The following is a 22,297-nucleotide window of genomic DNA, read 5'->3' on the forward strand; positions in this document are numbered from 1 at the left end:
CCGGAGGGAAGCCGGTGCTGGCAGCCAGGGGAAGGAAGGCCTACTCTTGCACGATTTCGTGCATTGGGCCTCTAGTCATATATACTAGTAAAAGTAGAGAAAAGAGTAAAATGAACCTCCATGCATCCATTGCTGAGTTTCAACAATTATCAACTCATTGTTAATCTTGTTTCATCTATGCCACCTACCTTCTTCTACCCATTTTGTTTTATGAGAGACAGAGAGAGACATCAATCAGTTGCCTCCCATATGTACACCAACTGGGGATCAAACCCATGACCTGGGTATGTACTTTGACCTGGAATCGAACCCATCACCTTTTGGTATACAGGATGACACTCCAACTGAGCCACACTGGCCGGGGCCTTTTACCCATATTTTAAAATTAAATCCACACTTTATTATTATTAGTTATTTTTTTTTTTTTAAAGAAGAAAGGGGAAATGGAGTATTAAATTTCAGAAGTGAGAATGGGTGATTTATAGGTAGTTGAGGGAGAGGGGAACATACATGGCAGACAAATTCTTTTCTTTCAAATTCCTTTTATTTTTTTAAAATATATTTTTATTGATTTCAGAGAGGAAGAGAGTGAGAAAGATTGAAACATCAATGATGAGAGAGAATCACTGATTGGCTGCCTCCTGCACCCCCCTCACTGTGGATGGCGCCCGCAACCCAGGCATGTGCCCTTGACCGGAAGCGAACCCAGGACCCTTCAGTCCATAGGTCAACGCTCTATCCACTGAACCAAACCGTCTAGGGCTCAAATTCTTTTTTAAAAAAAATATTTTCATTGATTTTTAGAAAGAAGGGAAGGGAGAGGGGAAGAGAAAGAGAAACATCGATCAGCTGCCTCCTGCACATCCCCCACCGGGGATCGCATCTGCAACCTGGGCATGTGCCCTGACTGGGAATCAAACTGGCAACGTTTTGGTGCCCAATCAGCTGGGCCACACGGGCCAGGGCAGATATTTACTTAAATACATCTGTAGACCCCTGCTAGTTCCATGAGAATGGGAACAGTTTTTCCTTATTAACTATCTCCTGCGTCTACCACATGCTTCAATAAAATATAGACACGCAATAAAATATTTTAAGTTTCACATACCTAACTATTGTTGGACAGTTATCACCACTTTGACATAGTGTTCGTGTAAACGTAAACCCATCTTTTCTGGAAAACACCATCTCCAAACTTTACCATCTTGGCAATGGTGCCATCTATTTCCAGTTATCTGTCTTTGGCATCTTGAATTACTTTAAACTTAGTTCCCTACCACAAAACCCAGTCAGCTACCAACTCTTCTCATGCCATTATGTCTTTTTCTATTTTATATTTATTTTTTGCTATTCCGTCTTTAGCATCCATCCCTTAAGTTTTCATCGCTGCTACCCTCTTTTGCTCAAGACCAGGCCAATCAGTAGTTGCCAAATGCTCTGATTCCACTATTTTGGGCTCTAACCCACCTTGTATACTGCCGTACGAGGAGTGTTTCTAAAACTCCGCTTTGCCCAGGTAACCCTACTTTCCATAGAAAGAGAAGCCTTCAAGAGTCCTCTCCTCAATGACAGGATAAAATCCAGATTCTGGGTACCATTCAGGGTTGTTCAAACCTGGTCACTTCCTCAAACTTCTCTCTCGTTGTATCTTCACAGGCACACTTTCCTCCAAACACAGTAATCCATCCACCTTCATCCAAACATGTCCCCGGCCATCCCCAAACCTTTCTTTTATCCTCTCTGTCTGGCACATGCTCTCGCTGTGCCTCTGTAGGTGTTTAAGACTTACCTTCCTTTTGATGGCCGGCTGAATTTCCACCCCTCGTCTATGGAGCCTTCTTTAACTATCCAAAGCCCTTCGGCTTGGGCCTATTAAAATGCATTTTATATTTTATACCTAAAATGTGTTTTTTATTTAGAAAGTTCTGCCTACATTGCTGAAATACCCTTCCACTCTAGGAGAGTATTAAGTATAATAAAGGTTTAGTAAAAACTCTAGTACCAAAACAGACCAAAGTATATTTTAACCAGGGTATAATCTGTGTAAATGTTATATTTTTAAACTGTATAAAATACTATTAAGCTATAAGAATGCTTCACTGTATTCAACATATAGGACATCTACTTATGTTTTATAGGCAGCATCTATTCTAATGTGGAAAATGACCAAGTTGCTTCTTACAGCAGTACCGAGGTGAGGTATTTTTATGTGAAGTCTTTAGGTAAAGTAACACAATACTGTTCAAATAATTTGTGGTCTCAGAAATATTGAAATAACAACTATGTAGTCAGCAAATCCCCCAACTAGTCAAGTTTTTGTTTTAACTTAGTAAATTCAGGGTAAAGCACTAGTATTGTTACTTACCTGCCTGGTATCCTTTTCCCCCATTTTTTTTTTTAATCCTCACCCAAGTATATTTTTCCATTGATTTTTAGAGAGTGTGGAAGAGAGAAGGAAAGACAGAGAGGAACATCAATGTGAGAGAAACACATCGATTGGGTGCCTCTTGCACATGCCCTGACCAGGGCCTGGGCTGGAGAGGAGCCTGCAACCAAGGTACGTGCCCTTGACCAGAATCGAACCCAGGACCCTTCAGTCCGCAGGCTGACGCTCTATCCACTGAGCAAAACTGGCTAGACCTCCCCCAATTCTTTAATGGTATCCAGACTTGGTTCATGTAACTCACCACTATGTAGCCTTTCTTTTGGGGAAGTAACCACTGCCCTCCCAGATTAAAAGGGGGGCCCTGATTGGTGTAACAATAATGGGTACACAGTGATTGGTTCAGGACACAAGGAGACATGAGGAAATGTGTACAGCAGCGGGGAAGAGGAGGTTCCCTACTCTTAAAGGAAGAACCACGGAAAAAGCACTCTCCGTTTGCTGCTCCATGTAAATGAGGGACCTATGTAGGCTTCAATGCTACGAGCAGCCATTCCATAACCACAGAGGTGAAGCCAGTAAGAGTCGCCATTGTTTAAGCCAGGCAGAGTGTTACTGTTGTTATTTGTAGCATTCTAATTAATACAGAAAACAAATACTATGAAACAGATGCAATATATTCCATGAAATTTAAAAACTTTCAAGTAATTTTTAAACAATTACTACTTATAGAGACAGTAAAATACTCAATGACCTAAAAATGTGACTTTGAAACTGTTAATAAGTGAACACAAATACACAGTAAATACATAAGAATCTGTCAACATTTCAGGGAAAGAAAAAGCACTATGTTATTCCACACACAGGAAATACTGATCTGAATCAACACTACAAGATATTTTTATCTTTGTTTCCTTTGTTTTTTTAAAGCCAGATTGATTGATATAATGTAGAAGTGATAGTAAAACCGACCCTTTCGGTACAAAGTTTTAGTTTTGACAAATGCTTGTCATCATGTCACCACCACCCCAATCAAGGTGCAGAATACTTCCGTCGACCTCATCTCAGGTCTCTTCGCACTCAGCCCCACCGCTCTCACAGGACCCGTGCCCGGCAACGCTGAGCTATCTGTTCCAGAGCGTGTGTAAACGGGATCACACAGTCTGCGCCTTTTGCATCTGACTTGTTTCATTTGTCAAAATGCATTGGAGATACATCCATGTTGTTATTATTAGTAGTAGTAACTGTTGTTTTCTAGCTTCTGGTTTTATTCTTTGTGTGTGTGTGTGTGTGTGTGTCTTTATTGTTGAGAGTCTTACAGATGCCCCCACTTTGTCCCCCTTCTGCCCCCCTCCACCTGGCTCCTGCCCCAACCCAGGCCTTCACCACTCTGTCTTGTCAGTGTCTATAGGTAATGCATATATGCATATAAGTTCTTTGGTTAATCTCTTCCCACCCACCCCCACCCCCCTTCCCTCTAAGATTCCTCAGTCTATTCCATGTTTCCATGCCTCTGTTTCTATTTTATCCATCAGTTCATTTGGTTCATTAGATTCCTTGTTCCTTTATTTTGATTTTTAGATTCAATTGTTGATATGTATTTATTGCCATTTTATTGTTCATACTTTTCCTCCTCTTCCTCTTCCTCCTCCTTCTTCTTCCTCTTCTTAAAGAATACCCTTCAACATTTCATGTAATACTGGTTTGGTGGTGATGAACTCCTTTAGCTTTATTCTAATAGTAGTGATGGATCTTTTTGACTTGCATTCTTTTATATGTTCTGACTAGTAGCCCATTTGCACGAAGATTCGTGCAATAGACCTTCATTCACCTGGCTGCCTGCACCAGTTTTCTGCCGGCACTGGGGACCCAGGCCTTGGCTGTGGCCACCGCCTTCTACCTTCTTTCAGGGTCCCGGTGCCGGCAGAAAACTGGTGCAGGTGAAAACTGCACCCTAGCGTTCCTGTGACCCGATCGCAGGAGCGAGCCGACCCCCCCTGCGATTGGAGCACGCACCCGGCTGGCGCCCAAGGCCCGGAAAGCCCCGGGCGGCTTCCCGGGCCTTGGGCCCCGCCGCACCCCAGCGTCCCTGCGATCGGAGCACGCACCCGGCTGGCGCCCAAGGCCCGGAAAGCCCCGGGCGGCTTCCCGGGCCTTGGGCCCCGCTGCACCCCAGCGATCCTGCGATCGGAGCACGCACCCGGCTGGCACCCAAGGCCCGGAAAGCCCCGGGCGGCTTCCCGGGCCTTGGGCCCCGCCGCACCCCAGCGTCCCTGCGACCCGATCGCAGGAGCGGGTTCGGCTGGCTCCTGTGATCGGAGCAGGTGCTTCCCTTCAACGGTTTCCTGGTGGGCGTGGTTGATGGGCGTGGCTTGGTTGGTGGGCATGGCTTGGGCGTAGCGAAGGTGCGGTCAATTTGCATATTTGTCTATTATAAGGTAAGATTCTAGTTCTGACAAATATATTTTTAAAAAAAAGATCCTGCAGAATGTGTGCTGTAATAAAATAATGTGCCTTTTATTTGTCAGAATCCATTAACCAACAGGCCAGACTGTCTATTATTGCCACGAAATGAAGCCACTCCTGAAGTCTTCCACATCCTATCTTAGGACACTTATATGCAACACTCTTTTGCTGACTGCAAATCGTATTTTAGCTGAACATGTCAAACTGTGGGTATCCTGGTAATATTTTGCAAAATCCATGGGGATGACAGCAGTTATTAAAAGCTATGTTCCTTCCACACAGATGGTCTTCTAACGTTAGGTCCCTGACCTTGCCAAAACTAACACAAAGATAAGCAAAAGTAAGTTTGCTGATGGGTTTAATCACTCCGTAGGTTTGTGAAAAATTACTAGGGATTTTGCGGTTGAGGTCAGGAAATCACTGACTCAATGGAGCCTTGTTTTAGGTCAATCAAAACAACAATACTAATGCCACTGTAAAACTAGCTAATCCGTACAACATCCTTATAAAATAGATACCATTACTATTCTTATTTTACAGGCAGTACCATACACAGAACAAAACAAAATCCCCAGGCTCAAAAAGGTCTGGGAAACTTGCCCAAGGTCACTCGGTTAGAAGGTAACTGAATCAGATTCTTATCTGTGGTATGTGATTTTAGGTAACTATTCACTAATAGTTGGCTCTCACTCTAACCTTTCTTTACAACAACAACAACAAAAAAAAACAAAAAACAAGGCTGCATTAGTGCCTACAAGTGAACAGACTAACAAAATACTCTATCCACTTAAAAATGGAATATGGTACCTACTACACATTTTAATTTGTTATTTTTTTCAATAAAAATTCTATTTAGCCCTCTCTCTCTCTCTGCCCCCCTCCCTTCCTTTCTCCCTCCCTCCCTTTCACTCTTCTAAAAAAAATGTCAATGTAAAAAGATCCTCAGGTGAGGATTAACAACAAAAAAATATATATTGAGTATGTCTCAAGTACCAGATTTGAAAGATACACTCCTCTTATAAGAATAGACTAACCAATTTACTCTTCTCTGCTGCCCTCCGACTTCTCTCTGCTCACTGCACTTCCAAGGCTATTACTGTGAACTCTCACACCTCCAGTAACCTTTCCCAGAGATCTGCTCCATTCTCACTGGGGTTAGGTTCAGCCTCGTTATGTCACTGTACCTGCACACGAGTGTGCTCCAGGGTCAGTTCTGCGTCCTTAGCCGCAGATGTCACCAGCTCCTATAGTTATTTTCAGACCTTTGACATGGCTTTCCTATAAGGCAGGAGCAAAGAGCTCCTTCCCACTACAGTTCAGAGTTCACTAACTGGATAGGCAGAAAATGTGTGTGTGGAGCCAGTGAGTCATTCTTCAAAATCGTAGTGCCTACCCCCTGCCATATGCCTCAAAAGCAAGTGGGGGAATAGATATTGCAGAGAGATTTTGTAAATGTTAATGAATAATTACAGCTTCCTGAAAGATGCTATAGGGATAAAATCTTCTTTTATTATTATTGTTTATTTTTATTTTATTATTATTATTTTGTTAATCCTCACCCAAGGATATTTTTTTCCATTGATTCTTAGAGACAGTGGAAGGGAGGGAGGAGGGAGGGGGAGAGAGAGAGAGAGACACACACAGAGAGAGGAACATCCTGTGAAAAAGACACATCGATCAGTTGCCTTCCATGCACTAACCAGGGCTGGGAATCGAACTCAAGACCCTTCAGTACATGGGCTGATGCTCTCACCACTGAGCAACACCAGCCAGGGTCAATTTTTTAAACATGAATCAGATGTTGGCATCATGCTTTATAACTCTTCAATACATGTTCTCATGTGATTTCATTTTAAGTAGAATATTTTTCTAAAAGCATTGACTCAAATGTACTAATAGTTATTACAGCTTTTTCTACATATTAATGAAAAGTTATATTAAAAACAATCTATAATAATAAAATCATAATATGCTAATTAGACAGGACAGCTGGACAACCTTCTGGATGAAGCCGGGGCTGCGAGGGCTGAGGCAAGCTGCGGTGGCTACGAGGACCGATCCCCTTGCACAAATTTCGTGCCTCGGGCCTCTAGTATGTATATAAATTATCAGGATTTTAGAGGACCAGAATGCCCAAATCTGCTGTCAGTTAATTATATTCTCCATGGAGAAGGAAGATGTGGCTTTGTATAGGTACACATATCTCTGTGTTCCCAGAAGTCCATTCTCTTGTAACAAGATGAGTCAACTTAAGGGAATAAACACTTGATTTTGTACCACAAATTAGGAGATGCATCAAAATTTTGACATAATTTTTCATGTATTTCCAGACATCAATGTCTTCCATCTGGCTCAAAAGTCATACAGCTAGTAAGTGATTGAGTCCACAGTCAAATCCAGGTCTGTGAAAACAAAGTTCTTGCTCTGTGACAGCCTTTTAACTAAGAGAACTTCCTCTGGATTTGGGGAATAACAGAATGAAAAGGTAACGGAATAAAAACACAGATTTTGTGCTCAATTAAGATCATGTAATAATCCCCTAAGTAAGGTCATGTGGTCTCAGGGAAGATTTGTAATCAGCAAGAAATTTATCACCAGGTTCACATTACAAGAAAAAGAGAATACCCACTGGGACACACAGACATTACTCCTGTCCCAGTGCTTCATCTTGTGGTGTCACAAACATAATCAGGCTATTTTAGCATGATCTTCAAGAAGGTTTGAGAGCAAAGTCTACACCTGCTTTGGACCCAGCACCAAGGCTTTTCCAATCTTATGTCCTCTACACACAGTTGCAGCAGAAACAAACAAACAAAACACAGGAGAAGAGGTGTGTGTGAGAGCTTTTAATCTGAAGGTTATAATGACATTTTTTTTTTAGGTAAGCATGGGGGGAGGGAGAAACTGAGCTTGCACTGACAAGGGCAATTTGGTTACTTGCGTCAGATCAGACAGGAAGTGGTAGCAAAAAGAGAACTCTGCTCTTATACTCAACTTAGTCTACATTAGACTAAACTGTCCTTTGGGTTTTGCAGAAATTAAAGATCAGACACCAAGAAAAAATGAATAAATACAATCAATAACTGAACTAACCTATCCTAAGTATGGGCAGGACATCAAAGAAATTAGGTCATTTATAAATATTGCTAATAATAATTCCCGGGAGTTAAAACCTTGTACATATTTATAAATGAGTGCCTTATGTGGTAATAGGCTATGGTTTTTAGGCAAGAGAAACAAAACATAGAAAACCTAAGTTAAAAAGGAAGAGGCATGCAAACTTATTTTTGTGCATCCCACAGGAGTACCTCAGTTTAAAACAGAAATGATAGAAGGTGCTGGGATATTCACCAGGCAAGATATGTTGAATTCTGGATCTACTGAGGGACACGGTCATGGGTCTATTCATCTTGACTTACAAATGGGGAAACAGGATTTTATTTTATGTTTAATTTAACAAATACATAGCTCATATTGTGTTTCAAGGCACCGTTCTAAGTCCTTTACAACGATTAAATGTCCTAGGCCTTGTCACAATGTTATGAGGTAGTAGGTAGGTATTATTATCTCCATTTCATAGATGAGGAAACTGGGTTTAGAGAGGTTGAGTGACCTGCTCAAGGTCATTCGGCTGATAAGTGGCTGAGTCGGGATTCAAACCTAGAGAGTCTGGCTCTTGAGCCTGTCTTCTTGACCACCAGGCATTGTTTTCTTTTCCTTTTTGTAAGACACAAATTGCTTTGTTTTTGTTTTTGAAAGCCACATACAACTGCTATGTTTTCAAGATTTGACCTTTCCATTCCTCTCACACCCACACTAAACTGGATTTACATGTGCATCCTGACCTCGATGTACCTGACTGTCCCAAATCTGGTTCATGGCAACACTGTGTTAACTCCCATCCCTGACTCCGTTATTCCTGTGTTCTTTGCACTGCTGATTAGCTGACCCTGGTTCGCTCCCACTCCAGGTTTGCTTCTTCTCTTTCTTGAGTTCCAGGCCCTGAGCAATGGTGGGAAGACTGCTGAATGGTCCCTCCATCTTTGACCTGGACCTTCAAAGTCATAGTCATACGTTATCACAGGAGCCAACCTTCTCCACTGTCCTCAAGTTCCAAGCCTCATCCCTTGAGGACATCTCACTAGCTTCTACAGGCACTTCCCAAATCAACACATCCAACACCAAGCCTTGGTACCACCTCTATGCTGTGGTCTCTCCGTACCTCACTGAGTGCCAGGTCTGCCTGGCTTCACCACTTCTGCTCACAACAGGGAATTCAGCCTCTCCACTATGCTCCAGAACCTTAGCTGACCTTGGAATTCTCCCTTCCCCTTCACCTCATATGTTTCCCCTTTAAGTAACGGGTATTTATCTTAATCCTCCTTCTCGACTGTTAAGTTTCCTCACTGTATTCACTGTAGTACCTTGCACCCAATAAGTACAATATAATTCACTCAATTTAATTTAATTACCCAGGTTCACTGAGCCAGTGAGCTGTGCTATCCCTGGAAAGGCCTAGGGCTCCAGGTCAGCTGGAGTTCCTTATTCTAAATGATGACTGTCCTCATAAGCTCACCAATAACCCCACGTGTTCTACCCTCTCAAGCCCCTTGGTTCTCACAACATCACTCTCTCTTCTTTTTTCTTCTGTTAATTCACTATGTTCCTCTTTTGATTATGTTTGTGCTTTTAGGGCTTGGTCCTTGGCCTTTTCTCTGTTCCTACATATTTTATGTTGGCAATATTAATCACACCCTTGTATACAGAATATCTCCAGAATATTCTACTTTTGTTTTAGACATTTTCACCTGGACAAGATAAAGTCCTTCAAATTCACTATGTCTAAACCCAATGTATTTTTTTGCCCTAATATATGTCTCTCCTTTTATTTCCTTGAAGTTCAATAATGGTATACCACCTGCCACCCATTCAAGCTAGGAGTTGAATATGACTCATTCCCCACATCCAGTTACCGGGTCCTCCAGCAAGGACCTCATCCTCTCACACCTGGGACACTGAAGTTGCTGTTATGTGCCCTGCTCCATTGTTTTTCCTTTCATCTGACTCGTTTTTCTAAAACCCAAAGGTATAAATTCATGTCACTTCCATGCTTTAATTGTCTCTGAGGCCAGAGAGTACCAGGCTTATGGAAAGTCTGAAATAACATGGGGGGGGGGGGGGAGGAGAAACCCTATGCTTCATCCAACAAAACAGGCTGCAGAAGGACCATACATTATGATATTGAATATAGTCTTAAAATAATTGGCTCAGAAAAACAAGGTGGAATGTTAAACATCAAAGCAGTTCTCTCTGAGTGGTAGAACTATGGATGCTTTGTGTATTTTCTATGCTTTGCTGCATTTTATTGATTTTCTATGAGAATTATTAATTTTTAGTTAGACTCTCAAAAATCTTTTTTAATCATTACTCCCAATGCTCTTAAAATAGATTAATATGGAAATGAATATTTAGATTATTGAAATCAGAAGAGACCTAAGAAACTTGGAGAAATTCAGAAACTATTTTATAGACCAGCTCTAATCTTATATTTACTCTGTTAAATAAGAAAATGTTATTTTAACATTTTAAAAACAATTTTATTGACAAAATTATATGTTGTATTAATAAACATCCTATAGCCCGACCAGTGTGGCTCAGTGGTTGAGTGTCAACCTATGAACCAGGAGGTCATGGTTCAATTCCCAGTCAGGGCACATGCCCTTCCACTCTCTAAAAATCAATGGAAAAATATCCTTGGGTGAGGATTAACCAAAAAAAATAAAGAAAAAAGAAATGCCCTTTCCTCTTTAAGGGTTTATATTGAATTAGGAGGCACATGTGTCTGATTTAATACATTCTTTTATACATTTATTCAATAAATATTTATTGACTGTTAAAAAAATCTTTTTTTATAACAGGAGATGACATATAAGGAGAAGTCTCCATTGTCCTAGGGGGAGAGAAAATACAACTTGGGCAATGCAAACCCATTTCGATTTGTCCTTAGCTTACATTTTCTTTTGAAGCCTCTCCCTCTACCCCTTCACTCATTTCTCTAGCCCTCTGACCTATTATTATGAGGCCAGAAATACACCAATTATGGCACCCACTTTCTTGCCTCTACTCATTCCTCACACTTTCCTTCTGCCTAGACACACTCAACACCTTCTTCCCTTCTAGTCTGGATCACCCAGCAGCCTCCCACTCTTTCTTCAAGCCCAATGCAATGGCTTCTCCACAGCCTGCCCCTCCTCTGGCCCTCCTCCAGGCACCTTTGTTTCTTCATCTGTGTTTCCGAAGCACGTATTCACCATATTATGGTGATTTACTTGTGTTCCTCTCTGCTCAGTAGACTGAGGCTTTGTGGGCAAGGTTCGTGTTGTTCATTTGTTTTAGCACCTGGAGACGGAACCTGGCCCACTGCATTTTCAGGTTGAACAACAGGTGGTTTTTTCAGGTTTTTTCTATGAAGTTCATTTCTTCTCATTTCTTTCTTACATCTTGCCAACATACTATACAAAGTCACCACAAAACAAAGAAGTTTCTGAGTTCACCATTCAGTTGTAAATGAACAAAGAAAAGCTATCTTCACCCTAGTGGTTTGCGCAGTGGTTAGAGCATTGGCCCACGGACTGAAGGGTCAAGGGTTCGATTCCAGTCAAGGGCACATACTTCAGTTGCAGGCTCGATCCCTGGCCCTGGTCAGGATGCGTGCAGGAGGCAATCGATCAATGTGTCTCTCTCACATCAATGTTTCTCTCTCTCCGTCTCTCCCTCTCCCTTCCACTTTCTCTAAAAATAAATGGGAAAAAATATCCTTGGGTGAGGATTGACAGAAAAAAAAAAGAAGAAAAGCAAAGCTACCCTCAAGAGTGTATGAACTATCCACATGGTTAGTGGACAACTTCCCTTATCCTGCATATTGTTTTAATACTCCTACAACTTTATTTGGAGCTCTCATTGTAATAATCTCTCTATTTAAAAAGGCAGTGACTGTGATGACCGAAACAACCAGTCAACTACATCCTCCCCTTTCCTGTAGCGATGAATTGAGGACAATGCAGGTCAATCAGCATGATTACTGATACAGGTTTAGAAAGAAGTCTTTTATATGAAAGTAAAAGCCAACAATCCTAGTGCAATTTAAATATCTTAAAGGAGCTTTGGCCTAGGGACTGGGATTTTAAAAAGTAAGAACTTGCTTATACACAGTTCATTTATATTATTTTGCAAAAATTCCATACCGTCCTGTGAGGGGTTGGAAGGTGAAGAAGAAAAGGCAAGAAATCAGAGACTTTTGGGGAAGTATAGTTAGTTATATTGAGGAAAGTCTCTAAATCCGTATTACATTTTATGAGATAGGAAACTATCCCAGGGGGTATTTTAACTCTGCATAATAATATTACTCTGACTTAAAAAACAAAACTGCTTCTGTTACAGTCTTTAAAAAAAACCCTGCTATTTTTAGAGGTTTAATATATTGCTACTTTGAGCTTATGTTGCCAGTAACAGAGATTATTTATTTAAACTTTAGTCTTAAAAAGTTTATATCTACACACATTTATATTTGGCCTATAGTATAAAATTATAGAGGAAAACAATATCAGAAAAATATACCAATATAGTACATTAAAGTATATAATTGGATATTAGAAGGCTCACACAAACTAAAGAGAAGTTCACATCTATATAGCATTCTACATCAGTGCATGTCTACTAAAGCTGACCCACCAAAGCCCACAAGTCTTGAGAAAGGGTGACCATCTAATATATAAAAAGCCAGCGTTTGTAATGACCAGAACGACAGGTCGCTATGACGCCCACTGCGGCCAGCGAACTGGCCAGATCAGGGGGCAGGGTTGGAAGCCAACCCCTCGCAGCCCCTCCCCCCGGCTGGCCCCACCCCTGATCAGACTCTCCCACCCCGATTGATGGCAGGGCAGCCAGCCAATCCTCCCACGGCCCTTCCCCCTGGTTGGCCCCACCCCTGATCACCCAACTACCCCAATAGGGAGCAGGGCTGGCCAGCCAACCTCCTGCAGCCCCTCCCCCGAGCCAGCCCAGCCCTGATCAAACCGGATTGGGATGGGCCAGCTAGCCAACCTCCCGCCGTCTCCTCCTCCCTACAGGCCTGGCCCCAATCTGCCCCAATTGGGGCCAGGATGGCCAGACCCCACTCATGCACGAATTCGTGCACTGGGCCTCTAGTTTTTAATAACATTCATTCTAAAATGTATTGACTCATTTATCTGAGTCTCCTAATTACGCTACTTTTGATAACACAAATTTGTCATGCCAAACAGAAATTCTAATACTATTTCATCTCCTCACCCCCACCCCCCTGAACCTCCTCAAGTATGCTTGCCTGTGCGGGCAGCACAGGTACACACACGAGTCCTTTGCCTTTACCTTCCCTGGAACTTATGAGTTTCAATTTTTTCTTATAACATCTCCCCTTCAGTAGATTTCAATCTTTTCATCTGCTGTAATACACAATTAACCTTCATTTAAAGGTACTGTAACGCCTTGTGGGTGAGAGATAAAAGGATCGCAAAGTGTTAACAATTTTCCTTTGGCTCTGAGGTGTGTGTGTGTGTGTGTGTGTGTGTGTGTGTGTGTGTGTGTTAAATCTGTTTATGGTAGAGCCAATAGTTTCAGTAAGGTAGGTATTCTTTATCTTTTACAAGGTAAAAATAACAGTATTTTCTATTGACCACTGAAAGAGATTCTTGATCAAAATACATCAGATAATCAATAAAACAGTTACATAAGCTGAGACTATTTTAAGTCAGTTCTCAATTATTAAGAATGATTGTTCAAGATGCACTTTAATATGTATCTACTTTCCTGAAGTACCTTTGTGATTCTATTCTCCTCCTACCTTCCAGCCCCCAACCCCTCCTTCTCCCATTCCTGGTGGGCACTTAGGACATGTCCATTAAATTTAATTCTGGGATAAGTGAAACTGATTCAACACTTTTCTGATATAAATCTCTTTATCGAGTTATATAAAGATAGACATTTTTTTCAGTTGTCTGCATCGTGAAACTCAAATATTCCATTACCTCTTAGAAGTTCAACACATGACAGATGAAGAAGCAGCTGCCAACCTGGAGGGCGGTGCTAACTAAGGAACGTACCTACTTAGATGCTGTTGCCACTGAAAAGGGCCTTACGATCATACTCAGTTTATAGCCTTTAACTAAAGGCACAAAAATCTGACTTGTTGAAAGTCGTACCGTTAGTTAGTGGACAAGCCAGAAGCCACAGCCAGATTTCCTGGTTCTGGTTGTTTGGTTCACTCTATACTGCTAAATTAAGATTTCTGTTTTATGCTTAATTACAATAAAATGTACATAATATAAAAGTTACCATCTTAACACTACTAACATTTATGTTTGTCCTTTGGAACAAGGAGAGGCAAGGCAACAAGCATCAGAGCAGCAAAGAGGAGCACATGGTCACCACATAGAAATTAAATCCTAAGACTCTTTTCCGGATGGGAGACATGTGGTGTTCAGAACTACAGCTCTGCAGAGAAAAAAAAATTATTTTCTTCCCACACAGAGCACATGCCATTCACTACTTAACATTCCCATTTAGGAGAAAGGCCAGCTGTACTCTTCTAGATTTCACTCGTTTAATACAGAAACCTGATTAAGTCTCTCCCAAACCAATCTCTGAAAATGGACACATAATACTAGTATATGAGGGGGGGGGGGGGGAGAGGAGTCGTACCCAGCAACCACAGGCATCATTACCAACTAAAATATTTCCCTTAATAAGAATGGCTCTTACTGTTTTATAAATACTTGCTGGTGGCATCCTCCCAGCGGTAAAAGGACAGCTGTCTGAGTTTTGAGTTTCTTGATTCTAACCTTCTCTTCCATGCACCACGGTTCAAGCAGAGACACACTAACTCACTCTATCAAGATGGAAAGAGTCACTTTGCAATGTCCTGTTTCAGATGTCACCAAGTATGACTCATTTTCTCCCACCCACTTCCTCCTCTGAACTTTCCTTGCTTGAAAGTCAGCATTTAAAACCAATTCCCCAAACCTCGAGAAAATAAACCAGTGGCTCCTTTTTGGAATTGTCTTTTGTTTCAGAGGCAGTGAAAATTGTACCATAAAGGTGGAGTTCACTTTAAAGTTCTAAACACATCCATCAATCTCTGTTTACTCTAATATTTTAGTATCAGTCCTTTTGAATTTCTGCCTATGTTAATGCCAGTTAAGACACAGCGCCATTAAAAAAAAAAAAAAGTACATAGATTTAGGACTTGGATTTGTCACTTACAAATTTTTATAGAATTACCAAATTTTCAAGTCTCAACTCTCCTACCTAGATTGTTATTTAAAATTGATAAGAGACTAAGCAGTGGAGACGTTTTTCTTGTCTTCAAAGATGTAAACAACTTTCTATCCCAGCATCTACAATGATGCTTCCATGTCACCTCCAATCCAAGAAATTCCAAATACTTTGTAAAAGCCATTACTTATTACTGTTTCAAAAGCACGACACTGACATGGATAAAGAATACAAATGCAACGGTCTTACCACTGCAATTGTATAAAAGTTTCTGCTATAGCACAGGTAAATGATGGGCACATTTCACCAACAAGTCAGCTCTCTGTTGGCACAAGGGCAGAAATGCCACTCAGGTGGTTCCCAGGACTCTTTAGAAAGGGTATCAACTTCCAGTAGGCCACAGTCTCACCCCCCCCTCTAGTAAATCACTCATGGCTGCTGCACTCAGTGACATTTCCCACATGTTGGCATTTATGTTTGTGACTCATGGCATCCGGGATACAACACTGGCCTGAGAATCAGGGCACAAGGGGTCTCAGCTATTATTACAACCCTGGAAAATCACTTCAGCTTTCTGGGACTCTTTCTACTTCTATAAATGAATTGCTAGCTCAGGAGATTTTTTAAGGAGTCTTCTAATTATAAAATTGTGTGTCAATTAGATTTTTTAAAAAAAACAAAACAGAAGCCTGTAAAGAGTTACAGATAGCTATTGGCTAATTTGTGGCTACTTGCATATTCATGTCCTTACAAGACACATTCGCTAGTATACGTTAATCTTCCAAGTCTATTTCTTTTATTAAATTAGAAATGTCTGAAAAGCAAAGATTATGCAATTTCCTCTTGCTTAGACCATAAATATTAGGGGTGCAGCCCTAACACCTAGCAACGAAGAACATTTTCTTCCTATGTAAACAAAAGCAATGTTGTGGTTTGCCTGTATCAAAGTCGTCACACTCTTCTGACTCCTGAAATCACAACAGGTGGACAGAACCTACAGAAAGTAGGGGAAACAGCCATTACCAGCGAGAGCTAGAAAACTGTTTCACTGGGGCGGAGGGCGATCTGACTCATATATTTCACCGGTGCTATGAAACAGAGTTTTAAAACAGTGGCGGAGCATCGACCTATGAACCAGGAGATCCCGGTTCGATTCCCAGTCAGGGCACATGCCCAGGTTGTGGGCTCGATCCCATAACCGGTAATGAGGTGTGCAGGAGGCAGCCAATAGATGCTTCTCTCTCATCGATGTTTCTATCTCTCTATCCTTCTTTTTTCCTCTCTCATATCAATAAAAACATATTTCTTAAAATAATGATTTTTTAAACGATCAGTGCTTCCTCCTACTTATGAGCCGATCTCATGCTTTACCTTCACCTCCTGGTGCTGGTCCAGCTGTTCTAGTTCCGAAGGGCTTTCCCCGTTTTCCTTCTCTTGAGCCGTGGCATCTGTGTCTGCCCTTTCTTCTTCCAGGGGGAGGGCTGGGTCCACACTGGGAGTCCTGCAGCTGCTGTCAGAAGCATCTCCCTCACAGTCATTTGTTGTGGGTGAGGCGGGGCCCGTGGTACTCTCGTCTCCTGCTCCATTCACTAAGTTCGTGTCCAGCAAGGGTTCAGCAGTTTGAACAGGAGCATCTGGGCTACCAGCGGCCACTTCATCCTCCTCACATTCCACCTGGTTTTGTGCCTCCATCACACCGTTAGCCACACACGTTTGTACACCCTGAGTTGGCTCTAGATCATGTCCCTGCTTCGGTGGTGGGTGCTGGGAGGGGAGCTTTTGCTGAGGTGCGGTTGTCAATCCATGCCTTCCCGCGGTTCTAGGAGCGTTTAGGTTCCCAGCTGAATTTTTCTTCAAATCGCCGTAACTTGATAATGTGCTAAAAGGCGAAATACAGAGGAAGTGTGAGAACACTGGCATGGACCAGCTCTAGGATAAAAACAAGTTTATTCCAGCGGAAAGGGATAGTTAGTAAAGACATTTCCCCTTCTGATGGTTTTAGAAACACAGGTAAGAATATGCCAGTGTAGTTTTCAGTCTCTGGCAATGCTATCTGCACTTCAAGGAACATTTACATAAAGATGATAGGCCTGACCATTATCTATAAGGGCTGAAACATTTCCTCGGGGTGTTTATCAATATTGCTAGTTAGTAGAGACTCAAATATGAGAAATATTTATATTTATAAAACCATCTTTTGCCAAGACTTCTACTTTCTTAACATTTTAAAAATAAATAGAGCCAGTCCTCAATGTATGAGAAGGTTAGAAACCAAAGATTATTTTTGTTTGGAAAGTGAAACACATCTCAAAAACTTGATTACACAGGCTGCCATAGCCTCCTAACCGATCTTTCCACTCCCACGCCCGGTCCCTGCCAATCTAGTCTCTCAAGGTCAGCCAGAGATCAAACTCAGTGCGGGGTTCCCCACACGCTTAAAGGTCAATCTGGCATCCTGAGCATGGCCCTGGAGATTCTGTATATACTCTGATAGCCTGGCCTCATTAAATTCCATTTCTCCTCACTCCCAGTGCTCTCGTCATTCCTGTCTCCTTGCTGTCCCCCCACCTCCCAATAAGCGAACACACGCATCTAAGGATCTCCTCGCTGCTGTTCTCTCTGCCCAGGACCTCCTTCCCTAAGACACTGGCTGGCTTCCTCCTGCCCATCACTCAGGGTTCTGCTCAGATGTCACCTCCTGGATGGTTCTCTCTATGACAGCACACTCCACCACTAAATACACATTTTATTTTCATTTTCTTTAAAGCCCTTATTATTACTTACCACCGTATAGAACCACAATAGTATGATGGAACCTAACTTCCAATATACACTAGTGGCCAGATTATTATGATCTCTGAACACATAATAATCTGGCCACTCAGTGTGTGTGTGCGTGTGCGCGTGCGTGTGTGTGTGTGTGTGTTAGAGGCCCGGTACATGAATTCATGCATGGGTGGGGTCCGGCCAGCCTGGCCAGGGGGAAGGGGACATGGGTGGTTGGCCAGCCTGCCTGCTGGTCGAACTCCTAGTCGAGGGGACAATTTGCATATTAGCCTTTTATTATATAGGATATACACTGAGTGGCCAGATTATTATACATCCAGAAATCATAGTAATCTGGCCACTCAGTGTATTTCAATATTCCTATGGGAATATTTGTATAGCATTTTAATCTAGGATTCCAGGGAGGAAAAACATAAAACTCTGGGCTGCAGTCTTGGAGAGATTCCTATGACCTAATGAGGAACAAAGATAAATTTAAACTAATGCTCCAAGAGGGTGCCGAGCGTACCTGTCCTGTTCTCTGCGCTATCCCGACTCCTTAGCACAGCACTTGCCATATGAAAAGTGCTCAACAAGTACTCAGTGAGTAATAAATAACTGTGGTTGTGATGATGATCATGGCACCGATTCAGTATTAGCAGCTAACATTTATTAAGTGCCAAAACCTACACCAAGCCCTTCACAATGGTTATCCTGTTTCATCCTCATAATATTTCCAAAGTGGGGACCCCATAAATCTAGGCTTTGAAACTTACACAATGTGGCAATGTCACATGGCTAACACATGAGAAGGCCAGAGTTCAAACCATGAAGTCTGATGCTAACTCCCACAGTCTTCACCCCACATTATAATAAATGCACTGGGCCACAAAGGAGGGAGTGAGGAGCAGGTGAGAAGGCTGCATACAAATGTGGGAAGACAGCCCAGGGCTCACATCCTCCCCAGTGCAGGAAGACATCAGAGGGTAGAGATGGGGCGGCCGGGGGGGGGGGGGGGGGGGGGGGGGACGGGACACAGCAGCAAGGGCGATGGATGATGCTGGGATGTATATCCCTGTCTCTCCTCGCTCTACTCCTTCCAGACACTGCTGATCTGGACTGGAGAATGGAACAGGGAATAGCAATAGACAGCAGAAAAGTAATAATGGAGGAAAGAAGACATGGTCAGTCTCAGCTCCACAGGAAGGAACACATTGGTAGGAGAACGTCATCTTTGTAAAAGTTGGAGGTTATCAAAATAAATAAATGTGACACACTCCATCAATGCAAATTATCTTCTATGAAGTATACCCTTGGCCTAGATCAGTGGTCGGCAAACTCATTAGTCAACAGAGCCAAATATCAACAGTATGATTGAAATTTCTTTTGAGAGCCAAATTTTTTAAACTTAAACTTCTTCTAATGCCACTTCATCAAAATAGACTCGCCCAGGCTGTGGTATTTTGTGGAGGAGCCACACTCAAGAGGCCAAAGAGCCGCATGTGGCTCTAGAGCCGCAGTTTGCCGACCACGGGTCTAGATAATTCCCCAAACGGCCCTTGGAGAACTGAATCGAACTGTGCTCCTTTTTCTGACCATATCAGCAACCAGCAACCGAGTAGAAAGACCCTCAGAAGATCCTCTGTAGCAAGCTTTGGGTTTGCTTAGGATTTCTGGTAAGGACTGCAGTGGATGACAGGAGGGAATTTCCTGCAATAAGTGACATCCAGCTGATATGTGGGGGGAATGGGGTAAGGGATGAGGTGGCGGGGGGATTAGTAAAAGCAGTGGTTAGTATGAAGGAGATCCCTGATGCTTTGGAGAAAAACAGTTGGCCTAGCAGTGTCCTTGATAAAAAAAACACAATGTTTGTTTTTGTGAGAAAATGTTACTTATTTCTAAAATCCTGAAATATGTCATAGGTTGAAAAGACTAGTTTCTCTTACTCTCCAAAATAAATAAATAAATAAATAAATAAATAAATAAATAAATAAATATAAACTACAGTGAAAAATAAAATTGCACTTGTTTCAAATACCTCCTCTATGTTACTTATCCTAATAAAACAGAGCTATCCAGATTATTGTAAAGAGTGAAACTCGGCTACATGGGTAAGGTCTTAACAGGTGCAATTGGTCTTCTATGATGCCACTGCAGCAGACATCGGTTCTTCCTGTCAATCAACTGTGGTAATGCACAGTCCGCGAATATCCCTCTATTCCACAGAGTGCCAGTTCAAGCTGTACTAACTGGGGCATACCAGTAACCTGAAAGCTATACTGCAGGCACATGGACATCAGTGGACAGGAAACACAAACTTCCCAAGCCCCATAGACCCAATGCAGTACTAACCCCTCGGGCACTTTTAGGGTCAGTTTCTACTCATAACATCTCACTAAGAATGTACAGTTATGTTTCGTATTGGCAGTGGACGTGGCCACAAGTAACAGTCCTTCAGCAGATTTGCCAAAATGCTCACGTGATATCCTAGCTTCACTTAGAACAAGTTTTCTAAAAATGTCATAAATTATAGCACATCTCTCCTGAGATCCAACCTTCTAGCTTGGCATCAAAATGCGACTTTGTATCTGTGAAGTCTGAAAGAGTAAAAGAAAACTGGTATCAATGAGTGGGAACACTGTGTACCTTTTGCATATGGAGAGGAATGCAAAGAGTGGGTGACCAGATTTGTGAGGTTTAGAATACAACCTTTGGAACACTGACCCACTCAGGGGATTCGGGTTCTGGCTCGCACCGTGAACAGGGGCCAGGGCTCCAGGGCCCCGCTATATTACAGTCATAGACATGGCCCTGGAAACCTGCAAATATGAGGGGTCATGCTCCAACTTGTTCTGGGAAACAAAAACTTTAAGTGGAATTAAATCATTTAGTAGATTGCTATAATTTAAGATAGCAAAACTATTAAAAAATCCTACTTCCGAGGGGGAAATGTTGAAATTTAAATATTCATGACTCAGGCTCCCACAATAGACAGGGAATGAAAATTGAAGACAGGCTTCTGAACTTTCTCCAGAACTTGTTACTAAATATAGTCTCATTTTAAATGAGGAACACTGCCGCTTTGCAATGGGTCACAATTTCCAGAAGATTTTGGAAGCATTTCCAAACTTTGGTTCATTACATATGTAACAATAAATCCTGCAAACAATAAAACCACCTAATATTCCAAAATAGTACACTGGATTTAATGGAAATTAGTGGCTTCAAGGATGAGAGTAAACTTATACATATTCTGTTAAATTATACACCGTCTCTTGGTGACATAAAAATAACAAAATGCTTCTGGTAAAATTTTTCCAAAACTCTATTTGTCAGTGATGGGAATTCTAAGAAAAAACAATTGAGGTCATATAAATAGAAAAGCAACTTATGTGAGTTTGTGGGTTTTTCTTCTTTAAGTGAGAAATACACAGTGTCTCACCTATCGTTTTTGAAACATTAGGACTAAAGAATATAAAACTGTATCAATCGTCAATATCTCTTCACAATACCTAGCATATAGTAAGAACAGGGGTGTGGGGAGAGGGGAAACAGATTCCGAATGGATATAGAAGACCCACATTAAATACAGTGGGTCAGAAAGAAGCCTACAGAGATGGGACAGGCCCACTGGAGTCACATCCACAAACATACAAAGCAAGAAACAGAGATAGAGACAGCCTCCTGCCTTTCCAACCCAATACCCAGTGACCAACACAATGACCCCAAGGACACACACAGATGCCGAGGCAATGAGAGGGCATCCCTATAGCACACACAGCACACAACGTGAAGAAGCGGGTGCTGTTAGCGCTGCACACAGATAGCGAACAGTCAATGACCGTTCACATTAGGGCGAGATTACATGCATTTAAAATTCACTCTTTCTAAAGGCCTCCCAAACCCAATGGAAGGAGATGTGTGTTGGATTTGGAAAGCGTATGCCTCGATCATCTTTTTCAAATCTCAGCTTTCGTCTCCCCTCTGCCTTCTCCCATTGTGAATTAGCTCTTACCTGCCTCCTTCAAAGCGACTGATGAGATCTGATATTTTACTGGATTTTTCCTTTGAGACACAAGAAGCAGAGGCAGGTTTAACTTCCTCCATCCTGGGTGCTGCACTAGATAAAGCTTTATGCTTAGGGGCTGGGTGTATACTGGACAAAGGTGAATTCTGCAGATGTAATGGCTTTGGAGGCACTGTAGAAAAAGAATTAATAGAATTCAGCATTTCCTTAACAAAACAAAGCAAAATCTGGAGTCCTGGGTATAAAAATCTTCAGCATGATCAAACTTTTATAAAGAGGTCTGTCAACTTTGTATTGAAACTTAACATATTTATCTATCTTGGCTCTGTGTCCTGTAGAAATTT

At 41.9% G+C, this 22,297-nt stretch overlaps 1 protein-coding gene across 1 annotated transcript in view; it reads right to left on the reverse strand.

Moving 5' to 3' along the window:
* Positions 1-22,297, reverse strand: part of FGD4 (FYVE, RhoGEF and PH domain containing 4) — a 211,958-nt gene that overhangs the window by 30,712 nt on the left and 158,949 nt on the right. Inside the window, exons 3-4 of the mRNA XM_028144138.2 lie at positions 21,942-22,125; positions 16,532-17,039 (exon numbers count right to left, since the gene is read on the reverse strand). Of these exons, the coding sequence (XP_027999939.2) occupies positions 16,532-17,039; positions 21,942-22,125 (692 nt within the window). The remainder of the gene's footprint in view (positions 1-16,531; positions 17,040-21,941; positions 22,126-22,297) is intronic.

Source organism: Eptesicus fuscus, chromosome 7 (assembly GCF_027574615.1).
Source record: "Eptesicus fuscus isolate TK198812 chromosome 7, DD_ASM_mEF_20220401, whole genome shotgun sequence".
Classification (NCBI taxonomy): Eukaryota; Metazoa; Chordata; class Mammalia; order Chiroptera; family Vespertilionidae; genus Eptesicus; species Eptesicus fuscus.